Source organism: Lepisma saccharinum, chromosome 13 (assembly GCF_977018435.1).
Source record: "Lepisma saccharinum chromosome 13, izLepSacc3.1, whole genome shotgun sequence".
Taxonomy (NCBI): Eukaryota; Metazoa; Arthropoda; class Insecta; order Zygentoma; family Lepismatidae; genus Lepisma; species Lepisma saccharinum.
In genome coordinates, this window is record NC_139241.1 from 36,927,210 (window position 1) to 36,945,018 (window position 17,809).

At 40.9% G+C, this 17,809-nt stretch overlaps 1 protein-coding gene across 6 annotated transcripts in view; it reads left to right on the top strand.

The window, feature by feature from the left end:
- The window catches only part of LOC145997238 (uncharacterized), a 309,232-nt gene that overhangs the window by 37,002 nt on the left and 254,421 nt on the right, over positions 1 to 17,809 (top strand). The window contains exon 5 of one of the 6 annotated variants that reach the window (XM_083134060.1): positions 1,778 to 2,644. The exons of 4 other annotated variants lie outside the window; for them this stretch is intronic. In XM_083134060.1, the coding sequence (XP_082990186.1) occupies positions 1,778 to 1,832 (55 nt within the window). In that variant the 3' untranslated portion in view covers positions 1,833 to 2,644. Of the gene's footprint in view, positions 1 to 1,376; positions 1,512 to 1,777; positions 2,645 to 17,809 lie in introns of those variants that run through there. One more of the 6 variants, XM_083134061.1, reaches the window with a different exon arrangement.

Below are 17,809 nucleotides of genomic sequence, written 5' to 3' on the forward strand. Positions count from 1 at the left end.
ATTGCAATGAGACGGTAACACCATTTATCTTGCATAGCTATACAACCTGTTATGCACAGGATGCATGTTGTGGTAAGGAAAATAGAACATGAAATCGTTTTCACCAAAAAAGTATTTTAAAAAACTGTATTTTCTTTCAATTGTATGGGTTACTCAAGCCAAGTCCTTGAGCAGTATCGTTAGGGGTTATCTAACTCAGACATCTGGGCTTACAGCTGAAAGAGAATGCATTATTATCTAAGTAGAGTCTTAATACTAAATTGGAGAACCTGCAAGATGTAGACATACTTAGGCGCATAAGTAGTGATTAACAATAACAAGGTTTATTATAGAGAAGTGTTAATGCTGATATATGTAGAATATCCCAACCTATGTGTTAAGGAAATGGAGCTGCAATGAAAGAAGGGTAGATTAGCGATACTTAGTAATTTTGAAGTGAAGATCCTTGTCCATCTTCTGAGTGCCTGAAGACAGCCTGGACTTGGCTGGGTGGATAGCCATCTTGGGTCGGAGACTGGACAGAGATTCCGGCCGTACCTCAGATCTGTTGGTCGACTACCACACCTCTAGTCTTGTGACTAGGGCTTATATACTTTGGGTGTGGCCGAAACAACCTTAGGCAGGGTTATTTCTGTTGCCTCGTGTCATCATTAGGAAGTGTAGAAGGTCAGGGAGGCATGGACAGAGGACTGACTGTCCTTGCATTGTGTCATCGGTCATTCGCATGTGGTGTCCTCACATGTGGGGCTTTCTGCACATGGAGTAGCTGATCGTATCTGGTTCTTAGTAACCTTCATGGTAACCACAACTTTCCTGTTGTTGCTGACCTTACTTCACTGAAGGGTAGCAAGTACATGTGGACTGAAGACAGGCGAAGATAAGATCCACATCACCTTGAGTGCTTCCTGTTGTGAACCACACCCATTTCCAAGTTTAGAAGTCATGAACGTACAGAAACTTGCATGTTACACAATTGTGTACAGTCGTTGCTCTTCCAAGAAATTCTTACAATTCTAGTTCATAAGAAACCCGTTTGCACACGGACCTACGGAAAGGACAATTTCTCATTTATTGCAAGAAGCAAAACTCAGAAGAACCTTGACAGCTGTCACAATGGTGCGAGCAAGAGACTGGAGATAATTGGATAGAATGAATATTGGTTTGTATGTGGGTTCACTACAACAATGTCCGTTACAGGATTAACTGGTAAGATAAGATTCTCTTGGGAGACAACACAACCTTTCTCGGCACCAGAAAAAAAATCTGGGCTGTAAATTTTGTTCTGGTTTGTCTGTCTAAAACACATCGTAAAAAAAAGTGACGTTTTCTTTGCTTCAGTCAACTTCATATCCCCCCCCCCCCCTTGCCCTTTCCAGGGAGCAGTCCAAACTCTTCAACTTGCAGTGTAATCCACCCTGAAAATGGAAACACGAAACTTGCGATCTGTTTGCACCGAATGTGTATTCTAGGACACATTAAACAGCGCTGCACTGGATAATCACTCTGCTTTGGATTCCACTTTAAACTGTATATTTAGTCACAATTAGCTCTTAAGCATAAAATGAACTCAAAACAAGCTTTACAAAACTTGCATATTTTCAGATGTAAAAATGGGGGACTGTTATTTACTCTCATGTTAATTGACAATTTATTGTTGGATTAAGGAGCATTGTGGACGTCAATCACTCGCTCCACCAAAACATTTACTCTTGTATAACTACTTTTTTTATCGGGCTTGGCATCCATTCCTGTATTGAGCATTGCATTTTTTTTTCAGCATGCAAATGGTTCTGAAGAAAGCGGCGATTATACGAACTTTATGTGCATCATGAAGTTGTTTTAACTCTTGTTTTTGTTTCTGGGGATCAAATTTTGTTATCGTCAAATCAAAATAGCTTTGCGAGATTCAAAAAATGATGCTTTTTCCTTCGTGCTGGATGAGTCATTGCCATTATCGACAAGCGACATCTTTGATAGATGAAACACTGGCACCAGCTGAAGTGTAAACACAATGAGACCGGCTGGAAGTTAGAGCAGCAGGTGGCAGAAGGGAAATCCTGTGTATTTTAAAGATAATACAATTGTCGAAGACCGAACTTTTATCAGCTGTGTGAAAAAGAAAGAAATGATTCTTGCTTTATGTTTTACCATGCAACAGACAATAATAGGGGCAATATTTCCTATCCAGAGAGCTGCATTCAAACAAGAAAGAGGGACCTGAATTCTGAAATTATATGCACAGCAGTGGGCAGTGGTGGAGAATGAGATGTTGTAGGAGATGCGAGGGGTTCACTTTTTTTTTCTTATCTTAAGGTTTTTGTTCATTTTGAAGAACACATTCAGAACTGGTTCAGGGTGGCTACTCACCAGGAATTCCTTGAATTCTGGAAATTATATGTGAATTTTTGGCTCCGGGAATTATGCGTGAATTCTGCTTGAATTTCCTCCGTAGATGTGAAAAATTGCAACTTTTATTATTAGAAATCCCATTGAGTTTATACATAGCCTATTTATAAATTCACTGAGGCAAGTATTTCACAGTTCAGCTTCTATGTTTGTGAAGAAAGGAAAAGAAAGCTGCTTGGAAAATAAAACTGAATTCTCTCAATCTGTTTACTTTGTTACATCCCTTTGCAAAACAATCTATCTGACAGATGGAAGTTTATAAAGATATCTTGAATTTTAATTAGGTAAATTAGAGTTTGAAATTCTTGTATAACTAACCATTTTTTGTAGATTAGTATATCCCGTAACATTTGTGACTTGTGTCTGTTGATGTATTTCGAGTCCCAGTATGTGAAGTGGCAAATGTAAACTCTACACCTTAAATTAAATGGAACTTAATCAGAATTTATGGATACATTGGAATCACAAAGACCCTTTATATTATTAATATACTCTATTTATATGTGTGGGGGGGCAGGTGGTGGTGAGAGGCGGTAAGGTTGAAGCAGTGAGAGCATCTTCTTGTAACCTTGAATTTTGGAAAGTTGCTTTGAAAACCAGGAATTATACTTGAATTTTATAATTGTCCTAGAGTGGCCACCCGGTGGTTGCTTTTTTTTAGATGCCAAAGGAAAGGAGGAGTTAACCACCCTTACCCGGAATCAGCTCATGTGCATACACGAGGAAGAAAATCGTGGCTGAAACAATTAGCATTGACCCCCCTCCCACCAATGGGAAAAGAGGAAGTAGTCACTCAGCCAACAGAACACTCTTTTGGCAAATTTCATGACCGACACAGTTGGGAAACGTTTGAAGCAGGAAACGGGAGTTACAACATACGTAAGATTGAGGTAAACTTTTGCAGAAACCTAGATGACAACCCATTTAGTGGGTTGACGATCTTTAGTTGGCATATGTGGCTTTGATTATCTGTAACAGTTTCGCTCTTTTATGAAGTTCTGCAGGCCACAGAGAACACGTTTTTAATGAAAGTGGTTACCGGAAGTTGTCAACTGCCAGGCCAAGAGTTGCTCGCTCACGGGAAACTGCTGAATCTCAAGCTCAAAGGTAGACAGATAGGCAAGACTAGCATGTGCCACGCATCTTGTATTTTGGAACATTCCTGCGATCTTATTTCACATTTCTCATCTGGTACTGGTGAATATTTCCAAGCTGGCGCATTCAGTGGTGAAAGAGCTTAACGTGCCATGCACATTGACAAAGAATGCAAGTCCAGCAGGCATTTTGGGCTGCTTCCCTTGAGTTGTCAGCAGCTCTTAGGACAAGGTAACATGTCAAGGTCAAGTTAAAATAGCGTCCAAGCTCTCTCCACATTCGATCTTCTCTTGTCGACTTACACATGTGTCTACTTCGAATTAAACGAAACCAGTTTTGCCGAAGGGTCTTGTAAACAACTTTCTATTAAAATTTATCTGTATTTCGATTTATCCATAGTGAAATACATTATAAATCCTATCTTTTTGTTTGGGAAATGGGAATAACTTCAGATTAGAGGGTACTTTGTATTAACTAATACCATATTAACGAGTTTTTCCTGTATTCGAGAATTCTCTGATACATTTAAGTCATAATGGCAGAAATAAATGTTGAAGAACAACTTTGGGTTGTTTTCATTGTAATTCAACATGGGCTCTTTTGTTTGCTCATGAGGTATCTAGTTGACATTGAAGTACCCTTAAATGTTTTTCATGGCCTGTCTTATGCTTCACTTCAGTTCTTCACTCTTCACTGTTAGAGTGCTGTCACCCTGGGATGCCACAGCTGCACCGGTGACATTTCTCCTGACATATGTTGTGTCTGCCAATGGTTCATGATAGAAATAGTTCATCATATCCATGATATGGACACTTTTCTCTCTCTATCACTGTTTGCCTCTTCGATTAATCATGTTGATGAGGATGAATGAATGATGACAGATGCCTTAATCATGGTTCGAACATAAAATTCCTGACTTTATAGTACATTACGCTCAGCAGGAGGACATTTAACTACCAGAACTCACGTGGGAGAAGAGAGGAAATTAAGGCGATCTTCTACCCCGGCGAAAAGTTTGAGCATTTTCCATGCAAGCTTATGACTTTGGTCACAATTATCTCAAGAACCAGTTGACAGAAAATTTTCAAATTTTAACTGAACATTGAGAAAGGATGTTTCTAGAAAACCACTGACTAATATTTTCATTTTCTGCATCAACGTCCCAAAAATCAATGCTTTTTTATCACATTTTTCCCCCAATTTTCTTGACAGGGCAACTCTGCTTCGGCCGGCACGGTCACTGCAAGTGCTCCCAGGTTTCAGTGGCCTAATGACCTTGTAGAAAGAATAAAGAATATGGCGGGTAGTTTCGACCCAACATACAACAGATTAAGAAGACGAACAAAAAGCAACATGTCTTTTGAACTTCTAGCTGGGAACCTTTTAAATTTTAGACTGGAAATGGTGGAATGAAATTGGTAAAATGTGTTCTGATCCCACAAAAATATGAAGCTGGGATGTGGTGCAAGAGTATAAGTCAACTTATCACAAGGGTAAATTTTGTTTCTGAAGCAGTGGTGTTTCCATAACAGGGTTGGTTGTGTAATTATTATTGTTGATGTTAAATACACTATTGCTGATTCTTCCATTCTGAATGTAGATACGGACCATTCTTTATATGTAAATAACACGTTGAGTTTGTTTGTTAATTCATTTTATGCACAGAAAGGCTAGCCAGCATACAGTTTAAAATGGGATCTGAACCACAATGTGTCTCCACCGTGATTGACCTCGGGGCTCCTTGATTACAAGGCGACAACGTCACCACTATGTCATTGGGAAGGTTTGCGTATAAATACCTGATTACGCACATATATACTAGAGATGGCCAACAATGTAAAGTTCGGAGTAACCAAAACCGGTTACCTGGATCTGTATCCTAAATCAGAGTATCCGTTGATTGACTGATTAACTTGGTTATTATTTGTCCCTTTCTGCTATGTTTGGATAATTGCGGCAATGATAAAGAATGGGGATTAGATGACATTGTTGAATGGCCACTCACAAGGAACTCCTATGCCCTGGCCTGGTTTCGAACCAATGCCACCCAGTGTTTTAGCACACTATGCTAACCACATCGCATGCAGGTTGGCCCACGTTTCCAGATTTCGGGTTGTGGATGTATGCAATTTATACCAATTAACTATTATACCTATCATTTCGACAGCTATTATCACTATATGCATATGTTTATTATTTTTCTATATTTTTAATTTTCTACTGTGAAACTGATTTTCAGAAAGTGTTGTGTAAAATATGAATTGCAATATGTATTTTACAAGGGTTTGTTGTAACATCAGCCCGTGAGGCTGAAACATGCCCTCTCTTTAAAGGCGATACTATTCTATTCTATTCACATATACTAATGCAATGAAACATTTCAGGCACAAAGTACAAGTGTTTATGCCAATATATTATTTCAGTTCCATTTCAAACACTATAAAAAGGTAAAATTCCCCGTGCATGTAGCACCACCATGCCATGAAGGCACAGTTAGAGAACATGAGGGTAGGGCTCTACACATTCTTGATTTGGACTCTTTTGGAGGTGATATGATCAGTACCACACTCCAGCCATCTTTAGCCCCTAGGTGCCCATTGATTTGAGGCTGGGAGAACCCCTTTAGGCGGGGACAAGGCCAGGAAAATTCCAACCTTAGATCACCCACCACGGGAATTAAACCCAGGTCTCCTGCGTGGCAATCAGACACCCTGCTGACTTTTTTTTCTCCAAAGGGAATCTTTTAAGCAGCAGATTTCCCCACACAGACCTCATCTCAATTAATGTCAAATCTCGACTTGTTCATTGAGGACAGACAAATATCCATGTCTGAACTGGGATTCGAACCCGAGTTCCCTGGCATCATAATGTGCTGCACTCACCACTTGCCATGGGGGTCGACAGACTAGACCACGGCGGCTCTTGCGAACACTATAAAACATTAGAAATAAAGTATCAATGCCATCTGTTTTCCGCAGCTATTATTCTTTATTTCTGACATTTTCCCTCCTGCCACTAGGCCCGTTTCCAACCGTGTAGGAAGAAACTGGAAGTGGGTTGGGTCTGCAGCTGTGATCAAATTCCAGTGGTCAGAAGTAGTGTGCTACTTGTAGCAACGCTACATTTTGAAAATTGTAGTTGTAGCTGTAGCTAAGCTACAAAGTTCCTGTAGTTGTAGCGAAAATTTCGCTACAGCTACATTCTCTCTCAGCATTTTGAGGTGAATTTTGAATGTGGCAACAGCATCAGAAAAAATCGACAATAACCTTTAATTTTGCAGGAGGTTCATAAAGACAAAGTCTATTACATGGAAATACAGATTATCTAGATTGTAGATTATAGATATCTGCATCTTATTTAATTAGTATCTGAATAATTCAGATATCCAGATAACTAACTGACATATATGAATATATTCCAGCTAACAGCTACTTTTTTTGAGCTGTATCACTATTTTGGGGAGAAACATGCCTCCTTTGCTGCACCGCTGGAAAAAAGAGCCTCGTTTCCATCACCCCCGGAACAAATCCTGTGGATATCCATGGTGTAAGAGACACCAAAATGTCATTAATTGCTGTGTAAGACACGACTTGCAGTGCAAAAACGAGCGATGGATTTTCCACTGCACTGACAAATCAATAGTGCCAGCAATAAATGGTTCAGTACATTAACAGCATTGATCATTGTCAGTATATAGGATCTCACCAGGAAGAAATTATTGTTACAAAAATGATAGAGTTTCTGGAATTACAATTATTTTCACGATAATATTTGTTCACAATTTTTAAAATTACAATATGTTTAGAACACTCGGGTTTACACTACAGTTTCCTCAATATATTGTATCATATTGTAAAAAGTATGTACGAGTTATTGACTTTCCTGCAGTTTTCTTTAGTTAATATACATAGTTTTCAAATTTATGTATTTTTCCTACATTTGCGTCACTTTTCTGTAACCATTGTTAATCATGACATCATCATCATTATCCTTCGCCATTTCCTGCCTCTGACTGGGTCGACATAGAAGTCCAGCCTCTCCATTATTTCCTGGTCTTCCACCACTCCTCTCTTTCCAAGGTGTTCCAATCTTGTCCTCTTCTCCTAACACTCTCCACTATCTGCTATTTCCACAGACATCTTGGTCTCCCCCTTGTCCTTATTCCCACTCCTTGTGCATTATAATCTCTTACTGGTAGTCTTTCTGCATCCATCCTCTTTATGTGCCCGAACCATCTCATCCGTGCCTGACCTATCCTGTCCTGAAGCTTCACCACACCCACTGTCTGTTGGATCTCCTCATTCCTTATTCTATCCCCTCTAGTCTTCTCCCATAGCCTCCTTAAAAATTTCATCTCCACTGCCTGCATCTTTTTCTTGTCTCTCTATGTCATGTAATTATTGGCACATAGTATGTGTTATATATTACCTTCTTGCATTTCATAGGTACATCCCTGTTCCATATTAATTTTCGAACGCTTTGATATAGTCCACCACTCATGTGTCCTCTTCTGTTTACCTCCTCATCTATTCTTCAACTCTTCTCATTCATGACAATGAGAATGAATGGTTTATTTAATTATTCTCTTATCTATAGTCGCTTTCTGCCACTTTTGGCTAATTGTGAGAATGAGGAAGAATGATGAATAATGAGCAATGTGGGGAATGGAGGAGCAGGAGGATCCCATCCTCCCAACTTGGCGTCTTTCCTAGTTTTTGTTTTGAGTCCATTTTATCATAGATAAGCTGATCGAGACTAGATCCGAGCCACTATGTGCCTCTGCTGGGTATCGAACCTGGAGCCCTTTTGTAAACAAAGGACCCCAGGTACTTTTCATTCAAAATGCTGCCTTCATATCAGTCTATTAAAAAATGAAATATTTATTCTCAAGAAAAATATGTTGATGTGAACATAAATACGTAATCCTACCAAATTTCATTTGTGTATAGTTGTAATCATTAATTTGGGTAACACCCTAATTGCAATATTCATAAATCAAATTTGAATTGAAATGCCACTTGTATAAGTATGTTATTCTCAGAAACTATAGTAAAAATAAGTAACTGAAGTAACACTGCTATCAAAATTATCGAATGATGGGAATCGTGATAATAAATAACAGAATCTATTTCCCAGTAGTAGGGAATTTTTTTTATATCCACATGGTTACTTTAAGTTTTTTATCCAGAAGTAGCGCAAAAAGTAGCAAAAAAGCGAGTAGCGAACAGGAGTAGCGTAGCTAGCTACTTTTTGGTAAATGTAGCTGAAGCTGTAGCAAAGCTACATTTTGGAAGAATAGCTGTAGCTGTAGCGAAGCTACTTTTAAAATGTAGCATTCTGATCACTGTCAAATTCCAAGAACCACCCTCCGAAAAATATCAAGTTTCCCCGGGTCCTTTCCAAACATTTGGAATTCTCAGGGGGTAGTCTGGCATTCGGATAAATTCGTAACCATTCATGAACCTCGATGAGTGATGTTAGTCACTGGACATCTCGAAAATCAACAGGGAGAGAAAATAAATTCTTGTTTCTTCTCCATTTGGCGAACGAAACTTTTAAAAATAGCATAAAATAGTATATTCTCGTGTGTGTGTGTGTGTGTGTGTGTGTGTGTATGTGTGTGTGTGTGTGTGTGTGTATTTAAAAACACAGGAATAGGATCAGAAAAGGTGCCAGAAGGGCGGATAAACACTAATGATGAAGGAGACAGTAAACACTTACCACACGAAGAGAAATTATTCTATATTTCGCGATCTATGTCGCATTTTCAAGTTGAAGAAGAAAGATCGGCGTTACTAAGACAAGAGGCACAGAATACTGACCGTAGCGTCTCTACGATCAGTGTTGCCAGAAACAGTTGATAGGTGACGAGAAGTACTTTCACCAGTGTTTACTGTAAGGTGGGTGGGTAAGTTTGGGGAGGAGAGGAAAGGGTTACTGGTTGGCTAGGTTGAGTCCGGGGGGTATAGTGGCGTGCGTGCCTGTTATGTAGGCCCTTTCCCAGCGCCTGCGGAAAGATGTGTCAGAGTGGGGGGGGGGGGGTAAAAGATGGATGATGGCAACACGGAAGCAGTTATTGAAGGTGGTGTTATGGCTGTTGGTGTGGATGGCAACAGTGAAATCGGAGTTTTGGGTGGAGGAATGGTGATTATTAATCCTTAGGTTCAAACGGGGTGGAGGTTTTGCCTATGTAGAAGTTGCCGCAGATTTGGCAGATGAGGGTGTAAATTAGGTTGGATGAGTGGCAGATGCCCTTAGGGTGAAGGGTGAACTTGCCTGCTGCTGTGGGGATCAGGAGGGTGGGGGAGGTGATGAGTATGGGGCAGGTCTTGCATCTGGGTTTGTTGCACCTGTGAGCTGGGGGGAGTGGTGTGGATGGGGTGGGAGTGTTTCGGACCAAGATGTTTTGGAGGTTGGGGGGGCGACGGAAGACGACCCTGGGTTTATCCCGAAAGATGTCCCTGGTATCAGGATCACTGTGCAGGATGGGGAGGAGGGAGTGGAGGGTATGTCTGATTTTCGTAATATGGGGGTCGTATTGGGTGATCAGGGTTGGAGGGTTGGTTTTAGGTTGTTTGGTGTGGTTGTGGGAGTTGGCTCTGGTGATTTGTTTGTTGATGAGGGTGGAGGGATAGCCACGGTTGGTTAGGGCTTGGTGCAGGCGTAGGTTGTAGTTTTGGCGGGATGAGGGGGATGAGTTGAGGCACTGGCCTCTGAGGGCAAGGGAGAATGGGATGGCTTTTTTGGTGTGGTAGGGGTGTGAGCTGGAGTAGTGGAGATACTGGAGGTGGTTGGTCGGTTTAATATGTATGGAAGTTTCCAAGTGGTCTCCCGCAATGTGGATGTCCACATCTAGGAAGGTCACTTGGTCTTTTGAATGGAACCAGGTGAATTTGAGGGTGGTGAAGTCGTTAAGTTGGTTTAGGAATGTAGTGAGGGAGGGTTCGCCATGTGTCCAGAGGAGAAAAATGTCATCTATGAATCTGAGCCAGAGGAGTGGTTTCAGTTGCTGGGAGTCAAGGAATTCCTGTTCCAGCCTGCCCATGAACAGGTTGGCATAAGAGGGGGCCATGCGGGTACCCATGGCTGTGCCACGTATCTGCAGGTAATGTTGATCACCGAAGCAGAAGTTGTTGCAGGTAAGTGCAAGGTTGGCTAGTTGTATCAGGAAGTGAGTGCTGGGATTGTGGGGTTTAGGTCGGCAGTTAAGGAATGATTCTGTGGCACGGAGGCCATGGGCATGGGGAATATTAGTGTAGAGGGATGTGACGCGAACAGTTGTGAGGATGGTGTTAGGTGGTAGGGGTGGTAAGTTTTGGATAATGTTAAGGAAGTGGTTGGTGTCACGGAGGTAGGAGGGCAGGGCTTGGACGAGGGGTTGGAGGTGAGAGTCTAGAAAGGCTGAAATGCGTTCAGTGGGTGAATTGTAGCTGGACACAATGGGTCTCCCGGGGTTGTTCGGTTTGTGAATTTTCGGGAGGAGGTAGAAAGTGGGGGTGCGGGGGTTGTCAGGTATGAGTGAGGAGATGGTGGAATTGGATAGGCCTCCTCTGGCTCTGATTCATAGATGACATTTTTCTCCTCTGGACACATGGCGAACCCTCCCTCACTACATTCCTAAACCAACTTAACGACTTCACCACCCTCAAATTCACCTGGTTCCATTCAAAAGACCAAGTGACCTTCCTAGATGTGGACATCCACATTGCGGGAGACCACTTGGAAACTTCCATACATATTAAACCGACCAACCACCTCCAGTATCTCCACTACTCCAGCTCACACCCCTACCACACCAAAAAAGCCATCCCATTCTCCCTTGCCCTCAGAGGCCAGTGCCTCAACTCATCCCCCTCATCCCGCCAAAACTACAACCTACGCCTGCACCAAGCCCTAACCAACCGTGGCTATCCCTCCACCCTCATCAACAAACAAATCACCAGAGCCAACTCCCACAACCACACCAAACAACCTAAAACCAACCCTCCAACCCTGATCACCCAATACGACCCCCATATTACGAAAATCAGACATACCCTCCACTACCTCCTCCCCATCCTGCACAGTGATCCTGATACCAGGGACATCTTTCGGGATAAACCCAGGGTCGTCTTCTGTCGCCCCCCCAACCTCCAAAACATCTTGGTCCGAAACACTCCCACCCCATCCACACCACTCCCCCCAGCTCACAGGTGCAACAAACCCAGATGCAAGACCTGCCCCATACTCATCACCTCCCCCACCCTCCTGATCCCCACAGCAGCAGGCAAGTTCACCCTTCACCCTAAGGGCATCTGCCACTCATCCAACCTAATTTACACCCTCATCTGCCAAATCTGCGGCAACTTCTACATAGGCAAAACCTCCACCCCGTTTGAACCTAAGGATTAATAATCACCATTCCTCCACCCAAAACTCCGATTTCACTGTTGCCATCCACACCAACAGCCATAACACCACCTTCAATAACTGCTTCCGTGTTGCCATCATCCATCTTTTACCCCCCCCCCCCCGCTCTGACACATCTTTCCGCAGGCGCTGGGAAAGGGCCTACATAACAGGCACGCACGCCACTATACCCCCCGGACTCAACCTAGCCAACCAGTAACCCTTTCCTCTCCTCCCCAAACTTACCCACCCACCTTACAGTAAACACTGGTGAAAGTACTTCTCGTCACCTATCAACTGTTTCTGGCAACACTGATCATAGAGACGCTACGGTCAGTATTCTGTGCCTCTTGTCTTAGTAACGCCGATCTTTCTTCTTCAACTTGAAAATGCGACATAGATCGCGAAATATAGAATAATTTCTCTTCGTGTGGTAAGTGTTTACTGTCTCCTTCATCATTAGTATATATATATTTATACACACTGTAATTTCTAGCGTACTGTGTTACTGACGAGCATTATTGTCAGGTAGACCATCTATCGATATTAAATAAAAGAGAAAGAGATAGAGCTACCTAGTAGTGTTTGAATTGAAGAAAATGAAGAACAGGGTGGGGAAATCGCAGGGGCTGACAGGTTATTAGGGGAGCTTTATAAACCAAATCCATTTTCTAAAGTTTAACCGTAATGAATTTAAATTCAATTATGTGTGTGAGGGGAGGGATGTCATTAAGTTATTATAAAACATAACATTTAGAAATATCATACACAATACTACAAGTTTTTTCAATATATTCTAAGATATCTTTTGAAGTGTTAATTGACTGCTATTGGCACTGTCCCTTACTACACATTCCATACTACTTTTGATGATACAGATATTTCTATAATGCAAGCAAAATGCATAGTATTCAATAATAGTGCAGATGTGGAAGGAATGTGAATGATTATGTCAAAGTCACAGATGTTTGTTTAAATGGGAGGCCACCTCAATTAGTACTCCAGCAGTTTGTTTCTTTATACAGCATCTTTGGAGAACATACAATTCAAGTTACAAGTGCATCAATACATATATGCTGTATGTAACACAACTTATTACTAACTTCATTGACCCTGTACAGATATAGAAGCTTCCCTGTGAAAGAACTTTAGAAAGTCTAGAAAATCTTCTAAATACGTGCATCTCCTTAGATTTCTGCGAATAAACAAGATGAACGAGTGTAACAGTGCTGTTGATGTTCTGTGTATTTATCCTTCACTTCTTCTTTCTTCTTCTATTGCACTACAGCCCTTGGTAGGCTCTGGCATCCCAAACAATCTTCGTCCACCTCATTCTGTCTTGAGCTTTATTCTTCCAATTAAGTACATTCATCCTTTTTAAATCATTCTCAACCACATCCAACATCTTCCCATCAGTCTTCCTTTTGGTCTTGTTCCCCATACTTTCTGGTTTAATACCAAGCGTAGTAACCTGTCCTCCATTCTCATCAGATGTCCTGCTCATCTTAAATGTGATTTGATGTATCTCCCCACATGTTTATGTTGGAACAGCTCTTCAAGCTCCATGTTATACCTACTTCTATAGGATCCATCTTCATTCTTAATAGCGCCAAAAATCTTTCGTAAGATTTCTCTTTCAAAGCACATTACCTTGCTTTCTGCTTTGTATGCAAGTTTCCAGGATTCTCCACCATAAGCCTTCACCGGTCTGACGAGTGTCCTATATAGTCTTAATTTTGTCTTCTTGGAGAGGCTTTTGGACTTGAACAATTCTACATGTGCATAATATTGTCTGTTTTCAGCCTGGATCCTGTGGTTCACTCGCTCTTCTTCTATATTGCTATGTAGAAGGGCTTCAAGGTAGGTAAAATTGGAAACACCTTCAGAACAGTATGTGTCTATGTTCAGAAGCATGGAATTTCATCTGGTTAGCGACTTGGACATTTTAATATATATATATATATATATATATATATATACACTAACGATGAAGGAGACAGTAAACACTTACCACACGAAGAGAAATTATTCTATATTTCGCGATCTATGTCACATTTTCAAGTTGAAGGAGAAAGATCGGCGTTACTAGGAGAAGAGGCACGGAATACTTCTGGCACCTTTTCTGATCCCATTCCTATATATATATATATTGTTTTGGTTTCATTAATTATTAGTCCATTTTCTCTGGATTTGCTATCTATCTTTAAGAATCTGCCTTCAAGATTTTAAGGGATCTGTGATATTATCACAATATCATCAGCACAAGCGAGTATCTGAATTCTTTTTGTAGAATATACTCCCCCGTTTTTACAGTGGACCAATAATATCATGTAGCACAATAATAAAAATTAAAGTGGACAGCACATCCCCTTATCTCACCCCTGTTTCAATGTTAATGGTTTGTGAGTTTTCACCCTGCACCATAACTCCAGCTGTTGTAATAATTGTAATCAGTCTTATTAATTTCTCAGGGAATCCTACTTTCTTTAATACCTTAGTGATCCCTGTTCTGTGCAAGCTATCAAATGCCTGCTGGTAGTCTATAAGTAGAAGGTGCAGACCAATATTATGTTCATAGAACTTTTCCATAATTTTGTATATGGTGAAGATGTGATCTATAGTGGATCTATGTATTTGAACGGAATCCACATTAATATTCCCCTAGCATTTCTTCTGCTATTTTAGATGCTCTCGTGTACAGAATATTGGAGAATATTTTGTATCCAGTATTTAGCAGGGTTATTCCTCTGTAATTACCACAATTCATTTTATCACCTTTTTTTATGGATGGCAAAGATAACTCCATATCTCCAGCTACTGGGTATTTTCTCTTGGTCCCATATCATGCAAACTAACTGGTGGAATTTCCTCCAGAGTGCATCTCCACCATTCTTAAATACCTCTGCGGGGTATTTAAGCAAGTCTTCTCCAGGTGCTTTATTTTTATTTAATTTCAATATTGCACCTTTCACTTTGTCAAACAATGTTCTTTCTAACTCACATTCTGTGACTTGGGGCTGGTCTTCATCCACAATATCTGTGAAGTTACATTTATAGAGCTCCTGAAAATATTCTGCCCATTTTTGCAGGCATTTACTTTGATCCGTAAGCAGGTTCCCATCTTTATTTTTACGTATGTGTAATCTTTGTTGATATCCAGTATTAAGATTTCTAACAGCCTTGTACATCTGTCTCATATTACCCTCTGTCTGATGTTCCTCAATTTTCCTTACTCTTTCCTCCATCCATTGCTTCTTTTTCTTCCTACAGAGTTTGGTGGCTTCTTTCCTAGCATTTTTGTATGGATCCATGGATGCTCTTGTTTCCCCTTTGGAGCAGCATTTTCCGTAACTCATTTATCTGCTCTACTATTGCCCTGCACTCATACCAATTTTTTCTATTGGATCTCTTCCTTTGTCCTAGTATCTCTTCCGATGTTTCAGATCCTGAAAGGTTCTCTTATATCTGTCCTTCTTTAACTTTTCTACATCCCATCCAAACCTCTGTTTTCCTTTGATTTTACCTACATTGGATAATCGTTGTCGAATAACAAATTTGACTAGGAAATGGTCACTTTTGCAGTTAGCTGCTCTGCATATTTTAACATCCATTACTGATGTAGCATGACTGTTGTTCACCAGAACATGGTCTCTCTGATTCGTATATGTTCCACAAGGAGCTTTTCAGGTGTCTCTGTGGATATCCTTTCTGGGGAAATGGGCTACTTCTCACAAGCATCTTATTTTGTATACAGTGCTGTGTTAATCTCCAGCCATTCTCGCTGGTGACTAAATGGAGAGTGTTCTTCCCTGTCAACTCTTTGACCTCTGCTTGTCTGCCAATTTTTGCATTAAGGGTTTGCGGTACAGTCTCCACGGGTCTCTTTCCTCCGTGGCAGTGTTGCCAACTTAGCTCTCTTGGAACCAGATCTGGCTCTTTCGTGCACTCGTTTGACTGTAAACTGGGACACCTGACCCCGTGCCCCACTATAATGCCATCTCTGGTTCCGGCCCACATAGACCAACTTTTGCCATGATTATACATTTTGCATGTGACAAGATATTGTTATATTGGCTGTGTCTCCTCACCACCTTTTATATCCCCAGCAACTCTTTTGTAGCGCCATGTTGATGTGAAATTGTCATAATATTGTTATCAGGGAATCCTTTATTTTCAATTTCATGAGATTGGTAATGCTGCCAGATCTAGATGGTGAAAACTAAGAATAAATTGTCATCAATTTAGAGGTAACGGAAATAGCAGAACCCCACCACTTTGACAACCAACATTACTCTAGGAAGCACTTCATAAATGTAGCTCCTTGAATGTCAGTTTTAACTCCATTCAAGGTGAAATTTAGCTCTTTTATGCACATCAGGTTTGGCAACACTGTCAGGAGGGCCGTGAGACAGGCAAGAAGAAATGCATGTGGCTTATGGGAGTATTTTTTTGTTTGTTCGCTTGGGAATATTAAACTTCCAATGGAATAGAAAATCATATGAACGGAATGAGGGCTGTTTGAAGATGTGTTTGACAAGCAGAAAAGTCGAAACTTCCATTTGATTAGCAGTAAATTGATTTTGAAGTTGATTCGCCATAAGGAATACATGGGATTCCGAAAATTCTTATTCATCATATTTTTTAAATATCGTGTCCAGCTTAATAATCAACATAAGAAAACGCTTCCACTTACAACATGGAGAGAAATTCATTCTCATGATACACCCAAGTTTTTTTTTTTAGTAGCAGTGCCCATTCGAGCAATATTTAAATAAATGCACAATTGGTGCGTAACTGTTCTTCCTCCCCTTAAAGTCACCCATGACAAATAGCATATTATATCTATTTGTGCCTTCATTTAATGAGTAACTCATCATAGAATTTTTCCTTGACCAGCTCTTCTGCATCCTTGGTAGGTGCATAAGTGGAAAAGATGGAGATGTTGTAAAACTTACCTTTATGTCTGATTTTACTCAGTTAATCATTTACTGGTGTAAATTCCATCAATGATATCCTAACTTCTTTACTTAATATAAAGCCTGTACCCCTGTGCCCTCTAGTTTTGACACCACTAAACAAAACTGTAAAGTTTTTCTTGTCTATCTGCCCACTTGCAGGCCATTCTATGTCTTGCAGTACCATAACATGCAATTTATACTTTATGAATTCAACAATTTCTGACAATTTGCCAGCCTGTAGCATTGTTTGCACATTCCATGTCACATCCTGAGATCATTTGCCTTAATTCGTAGCTGTGTTTATCGTCTAGTTTCATACATTAACCGAGGCTTATTGTTGGGTTTGTGGACATCAAGCAATTTTCCAAGGATTGAGTTGTCAGCCCAATTCCTCAACCCCCAACCTGGAGGACCAGGATTTGTGTTTGGTTTACTCCTCGAGGTATTGGCTTCACCACACTTTACAGAGCTCTCTCTACCCATGTTTTTCTATCAGTGTTTTCCTTCCCTTAGCCCTTGGGCTAATCCCTACCCGCAAGACAGTGGGGGCAGCACTTATTTACTTGCGGTGCTTATTTGCCATGTCACCAGGTAATTGACAAGCATTGTGGTATTTGATGAGTGTAGTTCTGCCATGAACCACACTCCCACACTCTGATGACCTAGCCGTCTCGGTTTAGGGCGACTCTGGTCTTGCCATCATTGTCCCTAGTCTGCATATCTAGATACCATTCTGTTATCCACCACCCTGTGGACCCACCCAGTGGCTGAGGCCTGCCCTGGGTTATATGAGGCTCAGTCAATAAATAATGAAGCAGAGAATATTTTACAGTACTTACCTAACGAATTGTCCCCCACTGTTTAAGCATTTATCCCTATGTGACACCAGTCGCAAAATGGCGTTCTCATAGAACTCCATTAGCTGCTGTTGGATCAATTGCGCACATACTCCTTGACGTCAT